At 45.1% G+C, this 22,019-nt stretch overlaps 1 protein-coding gene across 1 annotated transcript in view; it reads left to right on the forward strand.

Moving 5' to 3' along the window:
- The window catches only part of PPFIA4 (PPFI scaffold protein A4), a 1,997,086-nt gene that overhangs the window by 634,095 nt on the left and 1,340,972 nt on the right, over positions 1-22,019 (forward strand). Inside the window, exon 4 of the mRNA XM_078644121.1 lies at positions 13,292-13,366. Coding sequence (XP_078500247.1) covers positions 13,292-13,366 — 75 coding nt within the window. The remainder of the gene's footprint in view (positions 1-13,291; positions 13,367-22,019) is intronic.

A 22,019-nucleotide genomic window follows, 5' to 3' on the forward strand; every position in this document is an offset into this window, starting at 1 on the left:
CTTCTGACTACACATAAGCTTCTCAGTTCCTGAAAAGTGAAGGTGTCATACTTAGTTGTCTGCAAGTTGCTGACATCTGGCAGAGAGGCACTACCTCCTGCTCTTAAGGTTGTATGTCATTACTATGCAGGCTTTTACCTCGCATGCCATTACAATGCAGGGATTACAATGAAAGTCGTAACAACGACTTTCGCTGGAGGGCGCTGGATAGTGGAATAGTTTAATTTTCTATTCCAACTCCAGCCCACGTTGACAGTAGGGAAGGTGTTGGATAGAAAATTAAACTATTCCCTATCCAACAGCGCCCTCCAGCGAAAGTCGTTGTAACGACTTTCGTTGTAATCCCCGCGTTGTAATGGCAGTGTGGGGTAATACCCGCGTTGTAATGGCTGTTCTCCGCTCTTAAAGACATGGCTAGTGTGGTGTGGTGTGTGCACCTACCTACACTACTTGTTTTCCTACTAGAACCTCTCTAGGAGTTGTAGTCAGGGTGTGCTAAGCCCTTACCACCTACAACTGCTAAGTTCAGTAGAACCTATGTATATAAGACTTGATTCATATGTACCTACCGGTACCGTGATATGATCTTTCAAATGATATTCTCAAGATTATTTGGTAACACAATGCAAGCTCTTATCCCATCCACTGCACACCAATGTGAGAAGTTAGCCTGGTATATGATGTCCACTAGTTTTAGTGGGCACCTTGCACCAGTCTAATCAACCCTCATTGATGGTGGTTGTAAAGTCAACCTTATAGAAAGCTATCCTAGTGGTAGTATGGACCAGCAGTCATCAGGCTAAGACTTCAGAGAGCGTATTAAGCAAGTTGTTTTACCAATTATAATCCCTTGAGTACCAAATGAAAGGACACCACACAAGGTGGTATATATCAAATATATATGTATTTATTCTAAACACAACCCCTCTGCACTCTTTATGAGGTCAGAGGTAAAAATACAATACAAATCACTGAGTTAATATACGATAAGTTGCACAGTATACGTTATGCCCGAAGGGCCTCACAAACCATACACTAAAATAGTGGTATATGAACCACGAGAGAATTAGAAAGCAGGCCTGGGGCCTGTGGAATAGCTGGGGCTACTCTAAACATCCAAAGGTTAGGATGTAAGAGGCCCACGGGAGACACATGCAGTGTCTAAACACAGCCGCGGGTTACTATTGACTTTCTATGGAAAACGTAGAAGTTACAAATATACAATTAAAGGACACTTACGGATGGACTACGAAGGAACCCTTTTAAACTAGGACACTTCGAGAGTCAAGACCCACGGGAGCACTGAAGTACTCGTGTTACCTCACCCAGGGAAGCCGGGTGCATAGGTGTCTTTTCGTGTCGGGTTTCGTCGTCGTTTTCAATGGAGAGCTGCAAAGAAGTGCTGCAGGCGACCAGAGGAAAAGTGTACAGGTGGAGCCAAGGGTGGATCGAAGATCTGTAGAACCTGAAAGCAGAAGGAACAGAGTCTCGGTCACTTACCAGTGACCAGGGCGGCGACAGAAAGATGCCACCAGATGTCAGGTGATTTCAGGTGAAGATGTGAAGTTTGTCTCTTCAGCCACGAGGACCAGGAGGCGTCGACAACAACCAAGAGTTGGATTCGAGCTGTCCCACAAAGGATCTAGTTGACTGTGGTGTCTGTATCCGGACTGGACCCAACAAGCCTTGGCAAACGTAACCCACGCAGGATGTTGAGCTTGGCTTTGGTGCAGGCCAGCAAGGTCTGAGGATCTTCTCCTTTGTAGGGAAGTTGGAGCAAGTCTGGAGCAGCCAGGAAAGCAAGTCAGATTTAAAAGGAAGTCTTCAGGGGGATCACTAGCCAACGGACTAGGAACTGGGAAGATGAGTTGAGCTGAAATGCAAGAGCGGGCTCCACGGGACATTCGTGGAGTGTGGAGTGTGGAGGCCTGAGCTTCCTTGACCCTGGCCTTTTAAAAAACTTTAGGCCAATCTCCCTTCTTCCGGCACCTGCAAAGATGTTGGAAGCACACCTAAATTCTCATTTGTCCGCCTTTCTTGATCATTCCGGATATTTAGATAACACACAGCATGGCTTCAGGAAACACCACAGCACAGAGTCCGCTTTGACTCTTGTGGCCGATAAGATCCGTCGGAAAGTGGACTCTGGCCAATCTACTGTCTTGGTTTTACTTGATCTCTCGGCCGCATTCGATACCCTGTCTCCCGCCATTTTAACATCTCGGCTTAGGGAGGCAGGGGTCGAGGGACCGGCTTTGAGTCTTTTGAACTCTTTTCTTTTAGAAAGAGAGCAGAGAGTGATGCTTGGGAACTACCTCTCCCCTGCCAAGTCTTTGCAATGTGGGGTGCCACAAGGGTCGGCCTTGAGCCCGACCCTGTTTAACATCTATGTGGCCCCCCTTGCTAGACTTATAAGATCGCAGGGGATGGAGGTAGTATCATACGCTGATGACACTCAAATCATGGTGTCTCTGGCTCATTCCTCTGTGGTAACATCTGCCTTGAGCTTCAGGGTATGCATGCAGTTGGTGGCAGACTGGATGACTGTCAATTCCCTGAGGCTCAATGGCGAGAAAACAGAGGTACTGGTTTTTGGAAAGAACCAGGATTTTTGGTCGAGCGAGTGGTGGCCTTCGTCTCTTGGCACCTGCCCCTCTCCCTCCCAATCAGCCAGAAATCTGGGTGTGATATTTGACACCTCACTCTCTATGTCCCCTCAAGTAAACAGGACCGTGGCCACTTGCTGGGGTGTGATTAGGACTCTAAATAGAATCCGTGAATACCTTTCTCCCCAAGCTCGGAAACAAATTGCAGTCGCTCTTGTTGGCTCCAGGTTGGATTACTGCAATTCCCTGTACATGGAGTCCAACAAGAGCCTTGTGCAACGACTGCAAATTGTGCAGAATGCGGCTGCACGTTTTGTATTGGCCCTTCCTAAGGTGGCTTCTGCGACTAAAGCCAGGAAAGACCTTCACTGGCTTCCAGTGCAGCACAGAATTTCTTTTAAAATTCTTTGCATGACCTACAGAGCATTGGCGGAGGGATCAATGAGTGGGATTAGTTCCTTGCTCGCTCGTTATGTTCCAGTTAGAGGCCTTCGATCCGCTGAACTGCTCCAACTTGTCGTGCCACGGGTCAGGCTGGCTAGATGGGGAGCTAGGGCCTTTTCAGTTGTGGCCCCCCAGCTCTGGAATTCGATTCCCATTGAGCTTAAGAGGTTGCCATCAATTGATTTGTTCAAAAAGGAGCTAAAGACATGGTTCTTTAGGAAGTCTTATCTCTAACTGAACGTTCCCTGGAGTGATAAGCTGTGATTCTGATGTTAGGCGCCTTGACGCCCATGGGGCAAAGTATGCGCAGAATAAAAACATTTTCATTCATTCTGTGCATATGGTGCTCAGGGCTGGGGCTTCTTGTACCTCTATGCACAACTGCGAGATACCTCGGGAGTCGATGCAGTTAGCAAAATGCAGGATCTCCAGGAGTTCCGGTCCCACGTCTCTCGTGTCCGCCACGGGTCTCAGCTTTGCTGGGAGCGAAGATCGGGGGTCAAAGATGTCTGAAAGTCTGTGTCCTGTGTCGCAGATTCTTCCGGATCTGGCGGGAGCCTTGAAAATGCAGACCAGCAAAGTTGCTGTTGGTGCCTGTTTGAACAGGGTGGTCACTCCTTGACCACAAGGGAGATGTCTTCCGTCTTCCAGTCGAAATGGAATGTCGAAGGTCCAGGATTTAAGTTTCAAAGTTTCGTCCAGGGTAATCTAAAGTCCTAGTGACTGGGCTCCTATACTTATACTAAGTTTAGGGGCTGAAGTACCCTTAAGGTCCCTCCTATGGGTGGTTCTGGGAAGGGGTGGTTACACCCCTTTCCCTTTGTCCAGTTTCACGCCAGAGCTGGGGCAGAGTGCAGCAGCAACTGGTTTGAACTGGGAAATGCATGGAGCACCGTGTGTGCCCCAGGCAGTGTCTGGAAAGCATTCACTGAATGCAGCCCTCCCTGCCCCAATACACAAAATCCTGTCTGGGGAGGTGCTGGCACCTCACTGGACAGGAAACCTATTGTCCAGGCCTCCCCTGCCGGAGTTTCATCAAGCAACAGGAGGTCAGACTAGTGTCTGTGGCAGCAGCATCCATTTTGCGATGCTGAGGCTCTGTTTAACTTTAACCGGGTAAACCAGTACCTACATGTCTTCTCCCTCTAGAAGGGTGGAATGCTACCCCCGCCACCAGGACTGGCGGGGCGGTAGTATTCCAAAGACACCTTACACTACATGTTTTGATAAAGCCAATCCAAGTTAGCATTACCCGCGAGGATTATAATGCACTAAAGAGTATATGGTATGGCTATATCATAGAACAGCCACAAGGAGATGGTTCCGAAAGCTGCAGAGGGGCTCAGCTCATGCTATGGCACCCTCTCACATGAAACCAAGCACTCTGCCTCCAGGATTGTTAAGGCCTGCCATAGGAGTGACTTATAGGTGTATATGTGTCTATATGGGGGAACATCCTTTTCAACGCAACTTTTACAACGAAGTACCTTTACGACGCAACCATTACAATGCAACTTTTACAACGACTTGCGCTGGGGGCGCTCTAGGATAGGGAATAGTTTTAATTTACTATCCAACACCTTCCCTACTATCCACGGGGACTGGAGTTGGAATAGTAAATTAAACTATTCACTATCCAGCGCCCCCCAACGCAAGTCGTTGTAACGACTTGCGTTGTAAAACTTGCGTCGTAAAGGCATGCGTTGTAAAAGCATGCGTTGAAACGTCATACATCCGTCTATATGTATATATAGATATAGGTATACTATATCTAAGTAAGGGGTGATTACACCAACTTACCCAGGCTGTGTGAACAGACCGGTGGTGTCAGTTTGGAATGCAAACCATGGGTGGCATAATACATGCTGCAGCCCCTGGTAGGCCTAAGGTACACCTATGCCCTGGGTACCTAGGGTACACTATACAGGGGCTCACAAGGGTGACCCAGTAACCAATCTGGTATGTACCTAAAGTACATGGTATCAATTTAGAGAGAGAATAGCTGGGCTGTGGGCCTGATTAGCAGGTCCACAGCCAAACTAAAGTCGAAAGACCAGAGAATCACAGCACAAAGTGAGGGTAACCATAGGAAGCAGACCCTACTCTCCTACAGTAACAATAATACTGATGCCAAGGTATTTTTCTAAAGTTTGGCGGAGTGGAAGAACTGCTATAAATTGACAGTTTCCACCCCGCCAAATTTGTGGTTCCCTCATTCTATTTAGAGTCCGGGGAATTTCTGTGTTTACATCCGCAGAACCTCTGCTCATTCTGCCAGTGTACTAATGTGACCTGGAGGGCTGTCTGCTGCCATGGGAAGGAGAGGTCACAATAAAGGTTGTCCTGCCCATTGAGGGTAGGGTACCATCACTGATTTTATTTGCACAAATGCAGCTGAAATGTAGAATGGCCCCTCATGCAGGGTGACAACTTCCTGCACCTTGGGAACCTGTGTTTTTACTTATAGGAAGTCCCGAATTGAGAGTTAGATTACTCAATTCAAAACATTTAACAAAGCAGATGATAAGGCCCACTGGGCAACAATTCAGTACTGTGAAGGGCAGGGGTGTAGCTTGGTCAGTAAGAATGGGGGTGTGAGGTTCAAATTTCCTGAAAATCACGCTGGCACATAATATTAAAATTCATTATACAACAAGTAGGGCATACAAGAGGAGCTTAATGGGCAGAGGAAAGCGAGAGGAATTTGCACCCGCAGGTGAGAGAAAGCACATCATTTTGTGAAATAACCAACATTTTTTAAGTCTTCCAAACAGAGAGAGGGTGAAAACGTGCGTGCTTTTTTGTCTGTGTGTGTAAAAATTCCTGGTGAAATCCAACAGACATCTCAGCATATCCGACTGAAAGACCCAGCACCCAACTATTTATCACAAAATGCATTTATTAAAGTCACCTCAAATACCCCCTCCCCTCCCCCCCATGAAGCTACACCCGTGGTGAAGGGAGCCGTGAAATATACAAAAAGTGATGCATGTAATGATTTCATTAATCTCAGCCACTGGTAATGGCCACATCCCAGACCTGTGTTATTTTGCACACCATTTCATCTCAGTTTGGACTCAGCCATATGCATATCAGTCTTGCTCATACTCCAAAAGGAGCATTCCAGCCCAAACTGCTATTCCAAGTCTTCCCTGAGCAAGAACACAAGCAGCCCAGGACCGGTTTTATCCTAATTGGGCTTTTCATAGACACCCATCTAGGTAGACCACCAACCTCCTCCAGGGGTAGAAAGGTTCTGCCATCTTGCTTTTCCCTGAGAATAACACACTGTGGGATAGTTTGTGCTAAGGCAAATAGGATGTGCTGCAAAATCATACCTCTGGGGGAATGGCTAAGCAAGATGGCCAGACGTACGTGATCCGGGTCGGCTCCGCCGTCATGTAGCTGCCATAGGCTTTTTTAGAGCCCTAACGTAGCTGAAAATTTCCTGAACGTGATCCAGGACCGTAGATATTCAGAGGAGCCCGGTAGGTGCTGTCTGGCGATAAGAGAATGGAAGGGAAAAGCCCCGGAGTTGCTGGCATGGCGGAGGCATATAAAATGGCCCGTCCAACTGTGCCCGCCGAACTTGAATATCGGCAGAGACGAAAGGGCTGAGCGCTATCAGAGCCGAGACGAGGCGGGGAGCGAGAGTAGACAGCCAGAGGAAGAAAGGAATGTGTGCTCCTATAGATGGATAATCGACACCGGGGCCAGAAGACGAGCATCCCTGTGAAGGCAGTAGCTGCCACTAAAGGGGTGTATATCTGCGGCAGGAGGGTTGAGTGTGTATGCCGTGCCCCAACAGGGGTGTTGTCCCCTAAACATTCTCAAAGACAGAAGGGACCTGTAAAGAGCAGGGGAGATGCGCCGAGTGTGGCAAAGTGCTCACCCCGCCCCGTGATGCATGACCCTAAGATGGCCACTGGAGTGCCCCCAGGGAATCCCGACGCGAAGATCCCAGGAAGGTGTCTTGTGAGGCGTGGGAAGACTCTGGGGCCCCCGATGACCACATGTGGGAAGTCACATGACTTTCCACATAGACAAGCCTGGGCAGTGGGGCATGCCTAACTTCAAGATGGCCGCCATCGGTGACCTCTAACATGAGGAGCTGCACCTGGACTGGTGAGGACATACTGAGAGAGCATTTTAAAGTGCAGAAACCTGGCTTTGGAGGCACTGACAAGCTGAGGAATTTTGCCCAGCTTTGAGGGCGAGCCCGTTTGACGCTTGGAGGGAAGGGGGCTACCTTGTCCTTTCAGATCAGTTCCACAGCAGGATATTCTCACATTTGAAAACTGCCAGTGAGATTTTCAGCACTCACCCATTGAGCACTACCACTATCTCCAACTTAAGCATTGGGCCCTTCACTCTCAAGTTAGGGAGGCTGCTACACAGGAGTTGACACCAATAGAATCCTTTGTACGGAGGGTGGGATCCATGAAGGGGGTGATTTCTTATCTGTATGGTTTGCTGGTTTCTACAACACTTGCGCCAAGGCCTTGGTACATCCACTTCGGGGAGCGAACCCTGGGTAGAGAAGTGACGGAGAGGGAGTGGAAATATCTATGTATTGACATCGCCAAGACTAATCACTCACTGGATCTCAGGGAAGCTCACTACAAAAGACTTTTTGATTGGCAACTTTTCTCTACCAAACTTGAACTGATGTTTCCACAAACTTCCGATCTTTGTTGGCGGGATGTGGCTTACTGGGGGAGTTCCTCCACATTTGGTGGGACTGCCCAACCATTAATCCATTTTGGGAGGAGATACTGCCCCAAATGAAAGAGATGTTGGGGTATCCAATGGCGTGATCAATAGACGTGACTCTCCTAGGACTTAGGGACACCTCCCTAGAACATCAAACCAGAGCGGACAAGGCAATCATGTGGGCATGCATACGGGTAGCTAAGAAGGCTATCACAGCCTTCTGGACGAGAAAGGATGCCCCGGTTTTGGCTAAATGGCACTCATGCCTATGGAAGATACTCACCATGGAACGCATGGCAGACATCTTTAGAGATGACCATAAGAATTTTGAGTATAGGTGGGATCCCTTGGTGTCTTATCTTACAAAGGGTTTACTGCTGGCGGTATACCCACCCAAGCTGAGGGAATTGCACTTGTTTCAGTTTTAGGCCTCCGATGGGAGAGTACACCATCTATTAGCTGGATGTAGGGCTCTATTCAGTGGACACGCAGGAGGGGTTCAATCTACACACAGGAATAGAGCAAAGATCACTAATGAGACAGACAAAGCTTCTCCACCACAGGGGAGGGGGAGGGAAGGGTGGGGAGTTATAAACGTTGTAAAAAACGGTAAACTGACAGAAAAATTGTCTTGAGACATAGGATATAATACTGAGACTCCTGCGTATTAAGACACTGTGTGCTCTTTAGCATGGGGGGATTGTGGGAGAGACCATGAAGGATCTTGCCTGTTTGTAAGATGTATAATTTCAATAAACAGAAGTTTGACAAAAAAAATCATACCTCTAGTTTCCGATTAGATTGTAATCATTTTTGTATTAGTGTTCTTATTAAAATTGAATTGATTGTTTTTTTTTATTCTTGTGAAAATTTTATTGTGTTGTGTTTTGACTTTCTATATTATTTTGGTACTGGTAAATACTTTTCACTCTTTATATTAGTTAAGCCTGTCTGTTGTGTTACATAGCTAGCAAGGTTTGAGTCAAGCTTTATTTATTGGGCTGGTGTGTTGAGACAGTATTTTGGACTTGTTACTTGGGAAGGACTCACATCCTTCCCTACTAATAACCCATTACACACATATTTCGGAAGTTACAGTTTTTACAGTTTGGGAAATGCGCAACTCCCAATACATGTAACAAAGGAGTATTGCCATTGCTATTTGGTGGCTAGTGTGCAGTTGCCCACAGTCATGTTATGTTATGTTATGTTATATGCCTTTTATATAGCGCACAATCACCTTCAGGTCTCTAAGTGCTTATAGAGAAAGTGAGCAAGTCACTAGAGCAGATGGAGGGTCAGCAGTGGTGGCAGAAAAATTACACTGTAGTTAACACCTCTCTAAATAGGAACGTTTTTATTTGTTTCCTAAAAGTGAGGAGAACCAGTTCCCTACGCAGGTACGCAGGTAAATTATTCCAAATCTGCAGAAGCAGAACTGAAAATGGTCTACCCCCTTTAGATTTAGTAGTGTACCGGGGAGAAGCTAAACAGCAGGCCTCAGATGAGCGCAGTGTCCGACTTGGAACATATTTCTCTAGGCGATCTTTTATATACCTAGGTGCCTGGCCGTAGATTGCCTTATGGGCAATACATAAATTGAGCTCTTTGTTTGATGGGGAGCCAGTGTAGTTTATGTAACAGAGGGGTAGCATGTGTCTTTCTAGGAAATCTTAAAATAAGCATAGCCGCATCATTCTGCACCACCTGCAATCTCCTGATAAATTTCTGGGAGAGGCCGATGTAGAGGGCATTCCCATAATCCAGCCTAGAGATGATGGTAGCGGAGACAATTGACTGTAATGAAGATGTTGATAAGAGAGGAGCAAGTTTTCTTTTCTGCCTTAATAGTCCTATACAGGCTCCAACCACCGTGGTGACCTGGCTGGACATAGATAACGCAGGGTCAATTTTCTAACCCAGATTTTTTACAACCGGGATTAGTGCCGGAGAGGCACCTAGTTCCAGAGGCCAAAAAAGATCACACCAGGGGCTATTACTAGTTGGATTGACGAGCACTTCGGTTTTATCGGAATTTCTTTTTAGTGAATTGGCCGTCATCCGGTTCACGGTGAATCTGAGCAGCTTTTTGGCTGACTCCTGAGCCTGACGGGAGTTGCTAAGCCGGATAAGGAGTTGGGTATCGTCGGCATAATTAAAAACATGACAATCCATGGCAGTCATTGGCAGGAGGTTAAACTAGTAAGAAACATAAACATAGTTGAAAATGTGAAGCACACGCTAGTTTCCTTTTGCTCCGCTATGTGCAAAAGAGGTGCATTGCCATCTAGGTTTCACGTCATGGAAAATGTTAAATGTCGAAAATAGAAAGAATCAATAGTGCATCAATTATTTTGAGGTTTGGACTACATGTTCAGATTTTCATTGCCTTATCGGCTTCTAGTTATAACACTTTACAATCCTAAACATTCTAACTTTTGCTCACTCTTCCTTTTTTTCAGTCTATGTCTGATGTATTACTATTACTATTAGTTTTTGAAGTTTGGTAAAACACAAATCTTGACACGTGTTTCACTCTTGCTACTTCTGGGTGACCGGTAACCCCTTGCAGAAAGCCGAGTGCAATGGAACTGGAGGGTTTGAGTACTCCTAGGAGGCGTGACTGCTCTATGCCTTTCTGCTTCAGCCAAACAAAGTCTGTATTTATCCAGGCTTCTACTGAAATTACTGAAAAAATGCTAACACTTAAGAAACACATCCGTTCTTGTAAACAGAAACAGTCGTGATTGTAACTGTACAAAAGCACCGCAGGCACATAAATATACTGTGCCTCTTGCCGGAGGAAGGAGAGAGGGGGCGGCCCACGGTCTGTTGAGGTACAGACTGAACACGGTACACAATTACTGTACTCCAGAGCATTGTATCAGAATAAACACGGCGATGCTGTTAGTGACTGAACTCAGTTGGTCACACATTCTCTTCCTCTGTACTTAAAGATACCTCCACAAGTCTGCTCACGGAAACACGGAGGGAGGGGTGGGGGATTCATCGCGTTCAGGTTCAAGCAGGAACGCGTTGTTCTAATGGTAAACACTATTGCTTTGAACTCCTCGACGTTTCCTAAAAATATATATGATGATTTCTTCTTTCCTGTTTTTTTACCTTGAGCGAAACTAAAACAAAATGTGTCCTGCTTTTCTCCTTAAAAGACAGAGGAGCATTGGTACAGAAGAGAAGGCCTGATTCAATGTAAACATAACGTGTTTTGATTACCCCATTCAACTACCACAAATATGTACATTTTGATACCCTTTTCATTGGTATAGGTTAGAACCCCTTCCCCCCCCAAACACCTTGCACTTTTAACTTTGTGTTTTGCTTACCAAGCAGGAAACGCCACATTAGATACATCTCAGGCCATTGTTAAGAGGTCTTTGGACAGGATTCTGAATTATTACATCAGACCTGCCTTTGGTACTTGTGTACTGAGTGACATTTCAGTGAAACGTCCTTAGTTAATATTAAACACAAGTGGGTCTGCTCCTAGTGAACTGATCTACAGGTGCCTAGAGATGCGTGATTGGTGGGGGCATCATAAAAAAGTGAAGGACTGGCCTCACACACCACCTGGTGTCATGCTTCATCATAGGCCGTCCTCGCCCTCTAAAAACTCAGTTTGATAGAGAGAGGGCATACACCTGATGACAGGGATGCACTTCTAAACTAAGTGGGGGCCCGTGGGTAGTGAAAGTGATCTAAAAATCATTACAGTTGTCAAAAAGATTAGTTTTAATACATTGGGCAACTGTATGGTGTTAAAAGAAGTGTGTGGTGCCTAGGGGAATTATTATCCCTTCACCCCGGTATTTGTGGTCAACATGTTTCTGCCCAATGTCCCATGCGGGTACGTGGCATTCATCAGGACCTTATATCTAATGGGCTCCGTCTTTATAATTAAATAATTAAATAAAGATCAACCACTATATGGGGTGTGAATTATCACTATCCCCATTGTTATGGGACTTCAAGTCTAGCCCTAGATCTCTAACCTACTTTCTCCATGGGAGGCTTGGGGAAAGACCCCTTTAATGACATTTGTCTCTCCGTGCGCCTTCCGCCGCGTAACCTAGTTGTGTCCGCTTCGCCTCCCCGTCGGGATAATCATTTTCCGAGTCACCGCACACTTCTTTTAACACCATACAGTTGCCTAATTTATTAAAAACTAATCTCTATGACAACTGTAATGGTTTTTAGATCCCTTTCACTACCCACAGGCCCCCACTTAGTTTAGAAGTGCATCCCCGTCGTCAGGTGTATGCCCACCCTCTATCAAACCGAGTTTTTAGAGGGTGAGGACGGCCTATGATGAAGCATGACACCAGGTGGTGTGTGAGGTCAGTCCTTCACTTTTTGTAAGATGCCACCACCAATCACGCATCCCTAGGCACCTGTAGATCACTCACTAGGAGCAGCCCTACTTGTGTTTAATATTTTGTGTTGGAGGCTGGCTAGCTCCTAGCGCCTTTTTTTTTTTTTTTTTGCAGAGTTTTATATAGCGCGAACTAGACCCGAACTGAATCAGGTATCAGAGCGCTTTACATAGCACCAGTTACGTTACATGAGGACACGCATTCATTTTAGGCACGGGGAGATTAAGTGATTTGCCCAGAATCACAGGAGGTTTTTGGCGTCGTTACCGAGACTCGAACCCAGGTCCCCAGGTACGAGGTCGAGCACCCTAGCCGTTAGTTACATACCAGGGCTAGTGTGTTCTAAACATCCTTAGTTCACTGTCCAGAAAGGGGGTGTAGTACATTGCCTGTGTAAAGTGAATTGCTCCTTGACACTGGAGTTATAATCATGACAAATACTGATTTGAGGGACTTCCACAAGTATTGGGAGTACTTGTACATGTTAACACAGATTTTCTGCTTCGCCTCATTCATTGTCAGGTGGAAGGTGTGATTTAAGATGAGAGGGCAGGGTTTTACAGACACTACCTGCATTTAAACTAGTAGATGTGTTGAAGACTTTGTGGCATTTTGAAGTGCTGTTTCCACCGCATCCTACGAGTTGCTTGCCACCATGATGCTCCCACTAAGTATTTGTCCTAAATTCCTTCTCCAACCATGAGCCAGTGGACTGACATAGTACACTACTCCAGGGCTGAGTGCAATTGCAAATTCTATGGTTCCTTTCACAAGAAGGTGTGCAGTAAAGCCACCATAATACACCATGGAACATGACCCAATATTTTACCAACTTTAGGGTATGTGTCCGATACCAGTTATCACAGGTACACTAATACTGCATCTGGGGACTGGACAATTACTGGTTCCATTCTTAATGTGGATATGGGCTGAGGCATTCTCATTCTTTATCCATCAAAGGCCACACTTTGATTTGGAAAAATCCTAGGTGGGTTGCACGCACCCACTGAACGCTCATGGACGTAGTAGCACTTCCATCCACGTGCATGCTGTTTTTATGTGCTCTCAACATCTTCATGCTGCAAAACTAGTTCTCCATGGTCGATTGACAATTGTACTTTTCTCAACTAATTCTAGGTGCGAGAGCGCTTGCGTGCAGCATTAGAAAGAGTGGGAGCCTTAGAAGAACAGCTCGCAGCTGCCTGCCAAGAGGTAAGAATGGCAATATTTCGTCTTTTGTTGCAGGAGGGGGAATTTAACCTTCTGTCACCCGTCCTGGGGTTCTTAAAGGGGAGAAGAGAATTCCGCTCCAACCTTTTCTCCTGAAATTCATCTGCAGGGTGCAGATCAGGACACAAGTAAACACCAAAGAACGCACATGCGGGAAGTCACCTTAGGAAAATAATGTGAACAGAGTGGTGGATTGATTTTTATATTTAGGCATCTTGTCTTAATATTCAGGTTTCATTGTTTCTCAAGGTTCCAGAAGTTAAAAACAAGGCGCCCTTGCTTTTACCTGCTGGATTTCTAGGTGAGACCTGTCCTCTATATTTCCATAAAGAGCTGCCACTTGAGCCAGTGAACGCCACATGCAAAACGTATTGTTGGAGCATGCTCATAAAAATATTAGTATGAAACAAACGAAATGAAAATGTATTTGAAAAGTGAAGTACTACTCAAGCAAAGAAAAAAAGGGGATTCGCTTAGAAAGGGAGAGCAACTTGTTTTGTTGCTGTTTTTGCTAATAATTAGCAACACTCACACAGCACTATGAATGTATTGTAACACCTGACAAGCCTTGTTCTTGAGTGGTGCCTACAGAGTTTACACATTTTGGCTTACTTACGTCGGTTCATGCTAGCAGTTGCTGTAAATAGTTTCCCACCTGGATGTGCTTGCAGTGGCGGCCCGCATAGCTCGCCGGTGAGGGGGTGGGGGGGTCCCTCTGCCATCACGAAGCGCATTACCCACCGCCAAATTAGGATGGCTGTGGGTGCCGCGGCGGACAAAAAGCCTGTCCGCGGCTTCACTGCCAAAGGTAATCCTCCCGATTGCCTGGCGGAGGGTGCAGGGTGCCTGAAATGGTAGTGGTGCCTAGCAGGCACCGTCCGCCAAATCAGAATGTGGGTAAACAAAGGCCTTTTTATGGCGCTGCCATGGAAGGCTGGTGGGGATTGGGTTTGGGGGCCCGTTGTGGGCCCCCCTGCGGGGTGGGTGTTGCTGCACTGCTGCACCGCGTGGTGCCTGCCACGTAGTGTAGGGAAATGCTGTGTATGCACTTTTGACATTGCATGCGGTGCTGCAGTCAGCCGCACTGCCCGCAATGTCAAAAGCCCAGGATGCACCCGCCAGTATGGCAGGCACTTCCTAATTGCATTGGTGGGACCGCCGCATGTCTGAGGGCGGTCCCTGCACCGCAACGATGGCGGGCAGACTGATGTCCACCCGCCGTCATAATGAGCCCCAAGATTCAGAGGAATATATTCTAATTCCAAAACATGAGGCAAACTGATGGGTGCTCAATCTCTAGAGTCAGCAGTAAAAGGAATGGCTTAACTCCAGAATGTACCATCTTTCATAGAAAAATTTACAAGAGAAGTAAATGAAAATCACAATACAGAATTATAATTCATCTATTGCCACCATGCAGCACTATCCCCTAACCGAATACCAATGTGCCCTATTCTAACCTAATTCTATCAGGTGTGACAGAACAAACCTAGTTACACAAAACAGGGAAGTCTCACAAAATGAATACAGGCGTAAAGGAAGAGCCTTAAACATTGCTAACGGCTTCCACAGTGATTCTTCAAGACCAGAATGTCAATACACAACATTATCACCATGCACATTTTGTTATGTGTGATGAAGAGAGAAATGAAAACGAACATCTTATCTGCGACAGAAAACAAAATGGAGTCAAGGCTTAATTTGGGCCCAGTTAGCACAGTAAAATAGAGTACTGCATGATGCAGTGTTTTGTGCAGAAATGTTCATGATATTAAACACACATTTTTATTAAATCAAGGGATCTCTTACAAATTCGAAGTGATCCTTCTGCCATTTTAATGTGCTGCAATGTTTAATTCTTGCTGAAGGTGCTCAAAAAGCAAAGTGAGTAATTATTTGTGGTGTTTTTTTGTTGTTCACTGAAAGAAATTGGGGTTGTTTGTTGACCGTGTGTCAGTCCTGATCAAGCAGCAACCACAAACCTTATCAGGGTAAGGCACAAGGAAACCCCAAATTAACCTGCGCACTACGCCCCAATCACTTGGCGCAGAGCAATCAGGCTTAACTTGGAGGTGATACGTAAAGTATTTGTGCCTTGATCGTTGGAGGACAGAGATTTTAGCTATACAGTATACCTTCTCCTGTGTTGTAGAAAAAAACCATAGAGTATTCTGTTCTGATATCAAGGTATTATATTAAATACCAAGATCCCAATCAGTCAGTAGGAATATCTGCTCACAGGAGCACAATCCCTGCCCAAACCGAAGGTGACATGCGTCATCATTTGGCCTTGCTCCTTGATGGGCTGGCTCTGCAATGCCCAAAAGGCCCCTCGAGGCACTTTGCTGGAGATCTTATTATTCACCAGAAGTGGTCTGATCTGATTTTTGTGACTTGGCATCTTTGGCAGGTATTTCCTCTGTATTTTTTGCTTCTGACTTCCTGTTTTTGACAGTGTGTTACATTTCAGTTTTGCTGGTTTTAGAACTCTGAGTACTTTACCATTGCCTAAACGGGCAAGTACTCGCTGTGTAAATTGTGATTGGTTATCCATGATTGGCAAATCTGATTTACTGGCAAGTCCCTAGTAAAGTGCACTGTGTGTGCCCAGGGCCTGTAAATCAAATGCTAATAGTGTCCCTGCAGCACTGATTGCGCCACTCACATGAGTAGCCCTGCAACCATGTCTCAGACCTGCCACTGCAGTGTCTGTGAGTGCAGTTGTAAACTGCCTTGTCAACCTGGCTAGTGCACCCACTTGTCAGACACAAACCTTCCCTTTTTCACATGTAAGGCTCCCTAAATTTAGGCCCAAGGTAGCCCCATGGGCAGGGTGCAGTGTTTGTGAAAGGTAGGACATGTACTAGTCTGTTTTACATGTCCTGATAGGGAAATAATGCCAATTCCGTTTTTCATTTTTGCAAAGACTATTTCTCCCATAGGTTGTCATTAGAGCTGCTTTGCATCATCTTACACGTGTAACTTTCTTATGGGAAGACATATAAATTTGGAATTTAAAAACACATATTTCTGTGAAATTGTTTTTTAAATTGTGGGGTGAAAATTCAACTTATAGAAAGTGGGCATTTTCTAGCTTTACCATTCTGTGCCTCTGTCTGCCTGTGAAATCCATGTGGGGGCTTAGACTGACAGTTGCCTCTGAGATAAGACTGACTGCTTGTGCCAAGCTACCAAGGGGGTGAGCAGAGGTTATCTTGGGTGTGTAATCCCCTTACCTTGAGTAGAAGGAAGGGTCCCTAATTGGACAGGTGCAAGCCACTGCCAACTAGAGCCCCACAATTCTAACATGGGTATATTAGTGATCACCAGCAACTAAATTGGAAGATTGGATGTCAGGGTGGATGATTAAAATTGACTCTAGGTATTTTGCTGTCTTTTTAATTGGGAATAGAAGATCTATGTCCAGGTTAAAAAGCATTATGTGGGAAAACCCAGGAAATAATGTTCCTAGTATCTTGTATTAAGTATCCATTCTTTGGTACAAGATACATGTGTGGTTAAATTCAATAGGATTCATGCTCAACATGTTTCATGCCTCTTCTGTCCCTAAGGATTAATGAAATTTCATCAGGACCCATAAAACTGCACCTAATCTTCCCTAGGGATGAAGATCCTAATCTAATACGTTGAAGTCCATGATCCCCACCTCTGTGATTAACACCCAACAATTTGGCTATATTACCAACTTATACTCCCTATGTGTAGGTTGCAGTTCAAGTACTAGTGACCTGGTTGCAAAAGACAATCATAACAAATAACAGTTAAACAATTATCTGTCAAGCACTTGATTTGCCTAATCAGAATATATTGAGAATCATGCTCAATTAGTCCTATTGACATCACAGTTCTAACATTGAGAAAAATGCATCACACACTCATCAAATAGTGGAGAAGTGTGGCTCAATGGTTAGAGCAGCAGACCCTGATGCAGAGGTCTGGCCTGGGACCAGGGTTCAATTCCCGCCACGGCGGGTCTCGGGCTCAATTTCCTCGGACCTGATAATTCTCGCCTCGGTGCCTATTCTAATCATGAGTCCCACTCTGCAACCCTGGGCAATAACTTGCTTAATCTCCACAACGGCCCCAACAATGCTAGGATGCCTGGCTTCACCTTGGGGGTGCCCAGGAGTGGGCTCCTCACAGGGAAAGGCCAGGAAGGGTTCCTCAGCAGTATTCGTACAAGTGCCAAGATGCCTCCAGGTAAGTCGTGCGCTATACAAGTGCGTAATTATCATTTATCAAATATGCACTAAGATAACGTGGAAGCAAAGTGTGTAATAAAAGCACAACCGTGCCAGTGCAGTAAGAAACAATGCCTAAACCTTGCCTTCCTGCATTAAGGATTAGGCCCCTTGGAATGCCTGGAAAGAAAATTCTCAGGGAATGCTCCTGCCGGTTTCAGGATTTCTGTCAATGAGAACAATCCCTATTAAAAAATGCTCCTGCCGGCATGTGTATGGCCGACAAGCCTGCCGGTAAAGGTCACTTAAAGTGAGACTATTATTATGGATTCAGAAGAGTAACATTTAAAAAAAAATTAGACAAGTAAGAGGTGGTTGTGTAATCAATAGAAATGTTTGGAAAATATATGTGTAGTCCATCAAGATGTAAATATTTATTCTTGTTGTGCTGAGATTAACGGTAGAAAGCATATGCTTGTAAATCAAATAACAAAAATAAACGCAGAGGAGCGGTACCTAACTACTTGATGGGCAATGCTCTTTTAAAGTAGGTATGCCTGAACGGTGGATATTCCATGAAAAGGTACTGTCCAACATCCAACCACGAAGGTAAACATCACTGGAATCAGCGGATGCCCTAAGGGGAAGGTGTAAAGTTCAGAATCCCGTACTGTATAACAGGATAGTGAAGAATCACTGTGATATCTGTCAGTTGGCTTTAATTCATGAAGGCTATATCACATCTGTGTGGAGGATATGTAAAAGAGGGGAGCGGGTTGTGAGCTATAGTAAGAATAGACAGCATATGGGACCGAACAACTGTGTCATGATGTCACCAGTTGCTCTTCCTCATATTTTATACCCCGATGGTCTAGAAACCCTGAAATCAGGATCTTGAGATTTCTGCCCTGGGGATCACATCATTAAGAACAGTGTTTGTTTTAAGTTTGAACACTCAACATTGTTCTTTCTCAACCAACTTTCTTTGGTTTGCTTCCCCAGTAGGAAGTGGTGTGGCGCCGCGGCCAGGGCGACTGACGCTGGAATCTGGGGACCACGGTTCGATCCCCGGCTCCGGCGGCAGGTTAGCCCAGCACCATGTGACTCTGGGCAATAGCTCGCTTAATCTTCCCGACGGCCCCCAGCGCCTAGAGACCCTTACGGGTGATTGTGCGCTTTACAAATGTGGACTTTACTTTATAATTACCAACTGGATATCGTATGGGAAGTGTTTTGCTGTAATGTAGTGGATACTCATTTTATTTGTACTGCATAGACATCTAAAGTTGTTCCTAGGTTCGTTGATATCGATTTAAATAGGTCTCATGGTCATCCCTATGTAGTTTAAGCTACATGGGCATATGATTTGGTAAATACAGTTTTTTGTTTTACATTTTGCATGTTTCAGCCATTTCTACCATTCTTCTGATCCCAAGTCCACTTATCTTGTGGTTTCTGTCGGAGGGCTAACAATACACTGTCCGAATGGGTGGTATCCAGTGACTTGTCCTGATACCGTCAGAGGGTGAAGCTCTTCTCAGTCTGGTAAGGACTAAAAGGTCCCGGAGGTTACTGGTTCATTGAAGGCTAACAAAGGCCATTCAATCGCCGAATCACCGCTACCCAATATACCGTTTGTTGATGATTCTTGTGATAATGTTAGAAGAAGAAGTATATGTTGTCACAGTTGAGTTTAGGTTGTTCACCCCTGGTTTGAATTGCAAGAATGGCTTCTCTATTGTTATTATGGGCCATCTTTCATGCAGTGGTTAGGATCTTTTCTGGATAATTCAGGTTGCATAATTTGTTGGCCAAGTCATCTGCTTGTATTTCAAATGTAGATATATTGCTACAATTTATTCTGATTCTTAAGAACTAGCCAAAAAAGAGGTTTGTTCTTAGGACTCGTGGGTGATGACTATTGAAGAGGAAGAGACTATTCTGGTCCGTTGACTTATAGAATGTTCTTATTCAACACTTTAAACAGTAAAACAGTGAAAAACACTCCACAAACGGATCTCACAGCTGATGTAGAATAATAGAGTAATTTTTAATAAATATTAAAGACCATAATGGCAAAATCCAACTAGTATAACCAGAGATATTGAATTTTAGCGTTTTTAGTGAAAATAGTGCCCAAAAAGCACAAATTGCTATTGATGAAATATCTGGTCGCGTCAGACCGGGACAAAGTCGCAAGTTCAGGCTACAGGAACCCAGTTTGACCCACTGAACAGAGTACCTTTAATCCTGGTTGCCAATAGTTACGTGTATCTGTGTCAAAGATGCGTCGCTCAGCCAAAGTGATGAGTCGTTTCCAAGATGTGATGAGACTGCTGCATCATCATCAATGACCCCTTTAACAGGGCTTGACATGCAAAGGTCGGCGTTTGGGATGAGGTGCAGTGGTTCTAAGTAGCTGCAAAGCTGTGATGCAGAGTCAGGTGATGTCGTCGAGGCTGCCCTCAGCGAGAGATACGAGGACCTGGTCCGGGAATGCACCTCGCCGCACGTGATGTGTTGGTACCGGGGACTGCAGTGGCAATGCAGGTCTTTACGATGCATCCAATCCATACAGCAGCAGCGATGCAGCGATTATGCTCAGTGATGCGCTGTGGCCGAGAAGATGCATCCGTTCTACTCGGGATGTGTTGCTCAGCAGAGAAGATACACTCGTTCCATGGGCAAGCACCTTAGGCCCACTTCCATGGGTCCAGGATTGGGTAACATCACTTGGCAGGATAGACTCACAGATGGAAGTGTCCAGGTGCAGGTGCACGATGGTTGGAAACTTGTTATGTCCCTAAGGCGTCAGATCAGGAGTCCAGCCCTTGGTGTCACTCTGGTTTTGGTTTCAAGCGATTTAGGGCCCAGTCTTTCTCACCCAGGCAAGAGTGCAGCAGGTCAGCACAGCAAAGCAGGAGTCCAGTAGAATGCAGTCCAGCAGGGTGGCAGTCCTTCGGGAGCACAGGTCCAGAAGTGTACTCAAGTGGTTGTGTCTGAAGTACTTCTTTTATACACAGTTGTGCCTTTGAAGTGGGGAGAAGCTTCTAGAGGCATGCCTTTGAAGTACACAGATGCCCTGCCTTCCCTGGCTCTAGACTAATTACTGGGGGTATGCAACCCTTTGTATGGGGACAGGACACAGCCTATTTAGGTGTAACTGAGATTGGGCCCAGCTCTTCCCTCCCATCCTGCTATTGATGGCCCACTTAGTCACACATAAGCTCCGATTGTGTGTGGCTGTCTAGGTGGAATGCACAAAGCCAAACTGTCATCTACATCCAGTCATGTGACCAGAGAGAGGCTGCAGGTACCAAACGGCTTAGGCAAGAAAATGCCAAATTTCTAAAAAGTGGCATTTTCAGAATTGTAATTTAAGATCTGACTTCACCGTAAAATAGGATTTTTAATTAGGATTTCAAGACACCAAACCCAAACCAATTATATCTTCCCATTTGGAGATTACACTTATAAAATGTAATAAGGTAATCCCAATGTTATCCTATGGGAGATATAAGCTTTGCAGTAGTGACAAATGAATTACAGTTTTTAACTACTAGGACATGTAAAATCTTAAAGTACATGTCCTGCTCTTTATATACATTGCACCCTGTACTCTAGGCTGTCCAGGGCCTACCCTGGTCGTGACTTAAGTTTATTAGTTAAGTATGGGCCTGGCAAAAGGTATATTTTACCAGATCGAAAAGGCAATTTAAACTGCACATACAGGCTCTACAATGGCAGGCCTGAGGCATGTTTAGAGGGCTACTTAAGTGGGTGGCACAATCAGTGCTGCAGGGCCACTAGCAGCGTATAAATTACAGGCCCTAGGCACATGTAGTGCACCTTACTAGGTACTTATAAGTATAATAAATATGCTGATTTGGTATAAGCCAACTCCACCATGTTTTAAAGAGAGAGTACCATTGTTTTAAAGAGGTTTACCATTGTTTAGTAACTTGTACAAAGTCCTACAGCCAGCAAAAACAAATTCAGCAAAAAGGGTAGGAGGAAGACAAAAAAGTGTGGACATCACCCTTCAGAAAAGGGCCATTTTGTACATGTACCATAAGGATTTTGTTTTTTAAAAAAAGATCTACAAGAAAACAAGAACACTGAAGCAAACCTTCTCAAGGAATAACCCTGAAAACTGGACGTTAATCTTCCCAGCTATATGATCAAATATCTTCTTGTTAATTATTTTAAGAAGGAGCTTTTTAAAGCCTACTTTTCCAACACCATTTTCTGCTGGCTTAAAACAACTTTTCTAGTGCTATTAAAAAACTGGGTGATCCAAAAAAACCTATTAAGGAGTCCAAATGTTGATCTCTTACATATGCTTTAATGTGTGTGGAACACAAATTCCTGGTTATCATGTGTCAGAAAGTGAGTTATTAATTTGGGAGGACGGCACCACTATCACTTAAAAA

The sequence above is a fragment of the Lissotriton helveticus genome, chromosome 5_1 (genome assembly GCF_964261635.1).
Source record: "Lissotriton helveticus chromosome 5_1, aLisHel1.1, whole genome shotgun sequence".
In the NCBI taxonomy this organism is placed as follows: domain Eukaryota; kingdom Metazoa; phylum Chordata; class Amphibia; order Caudata; family Salamandridae; genus Lissotriton; species Lissotriton helveticus.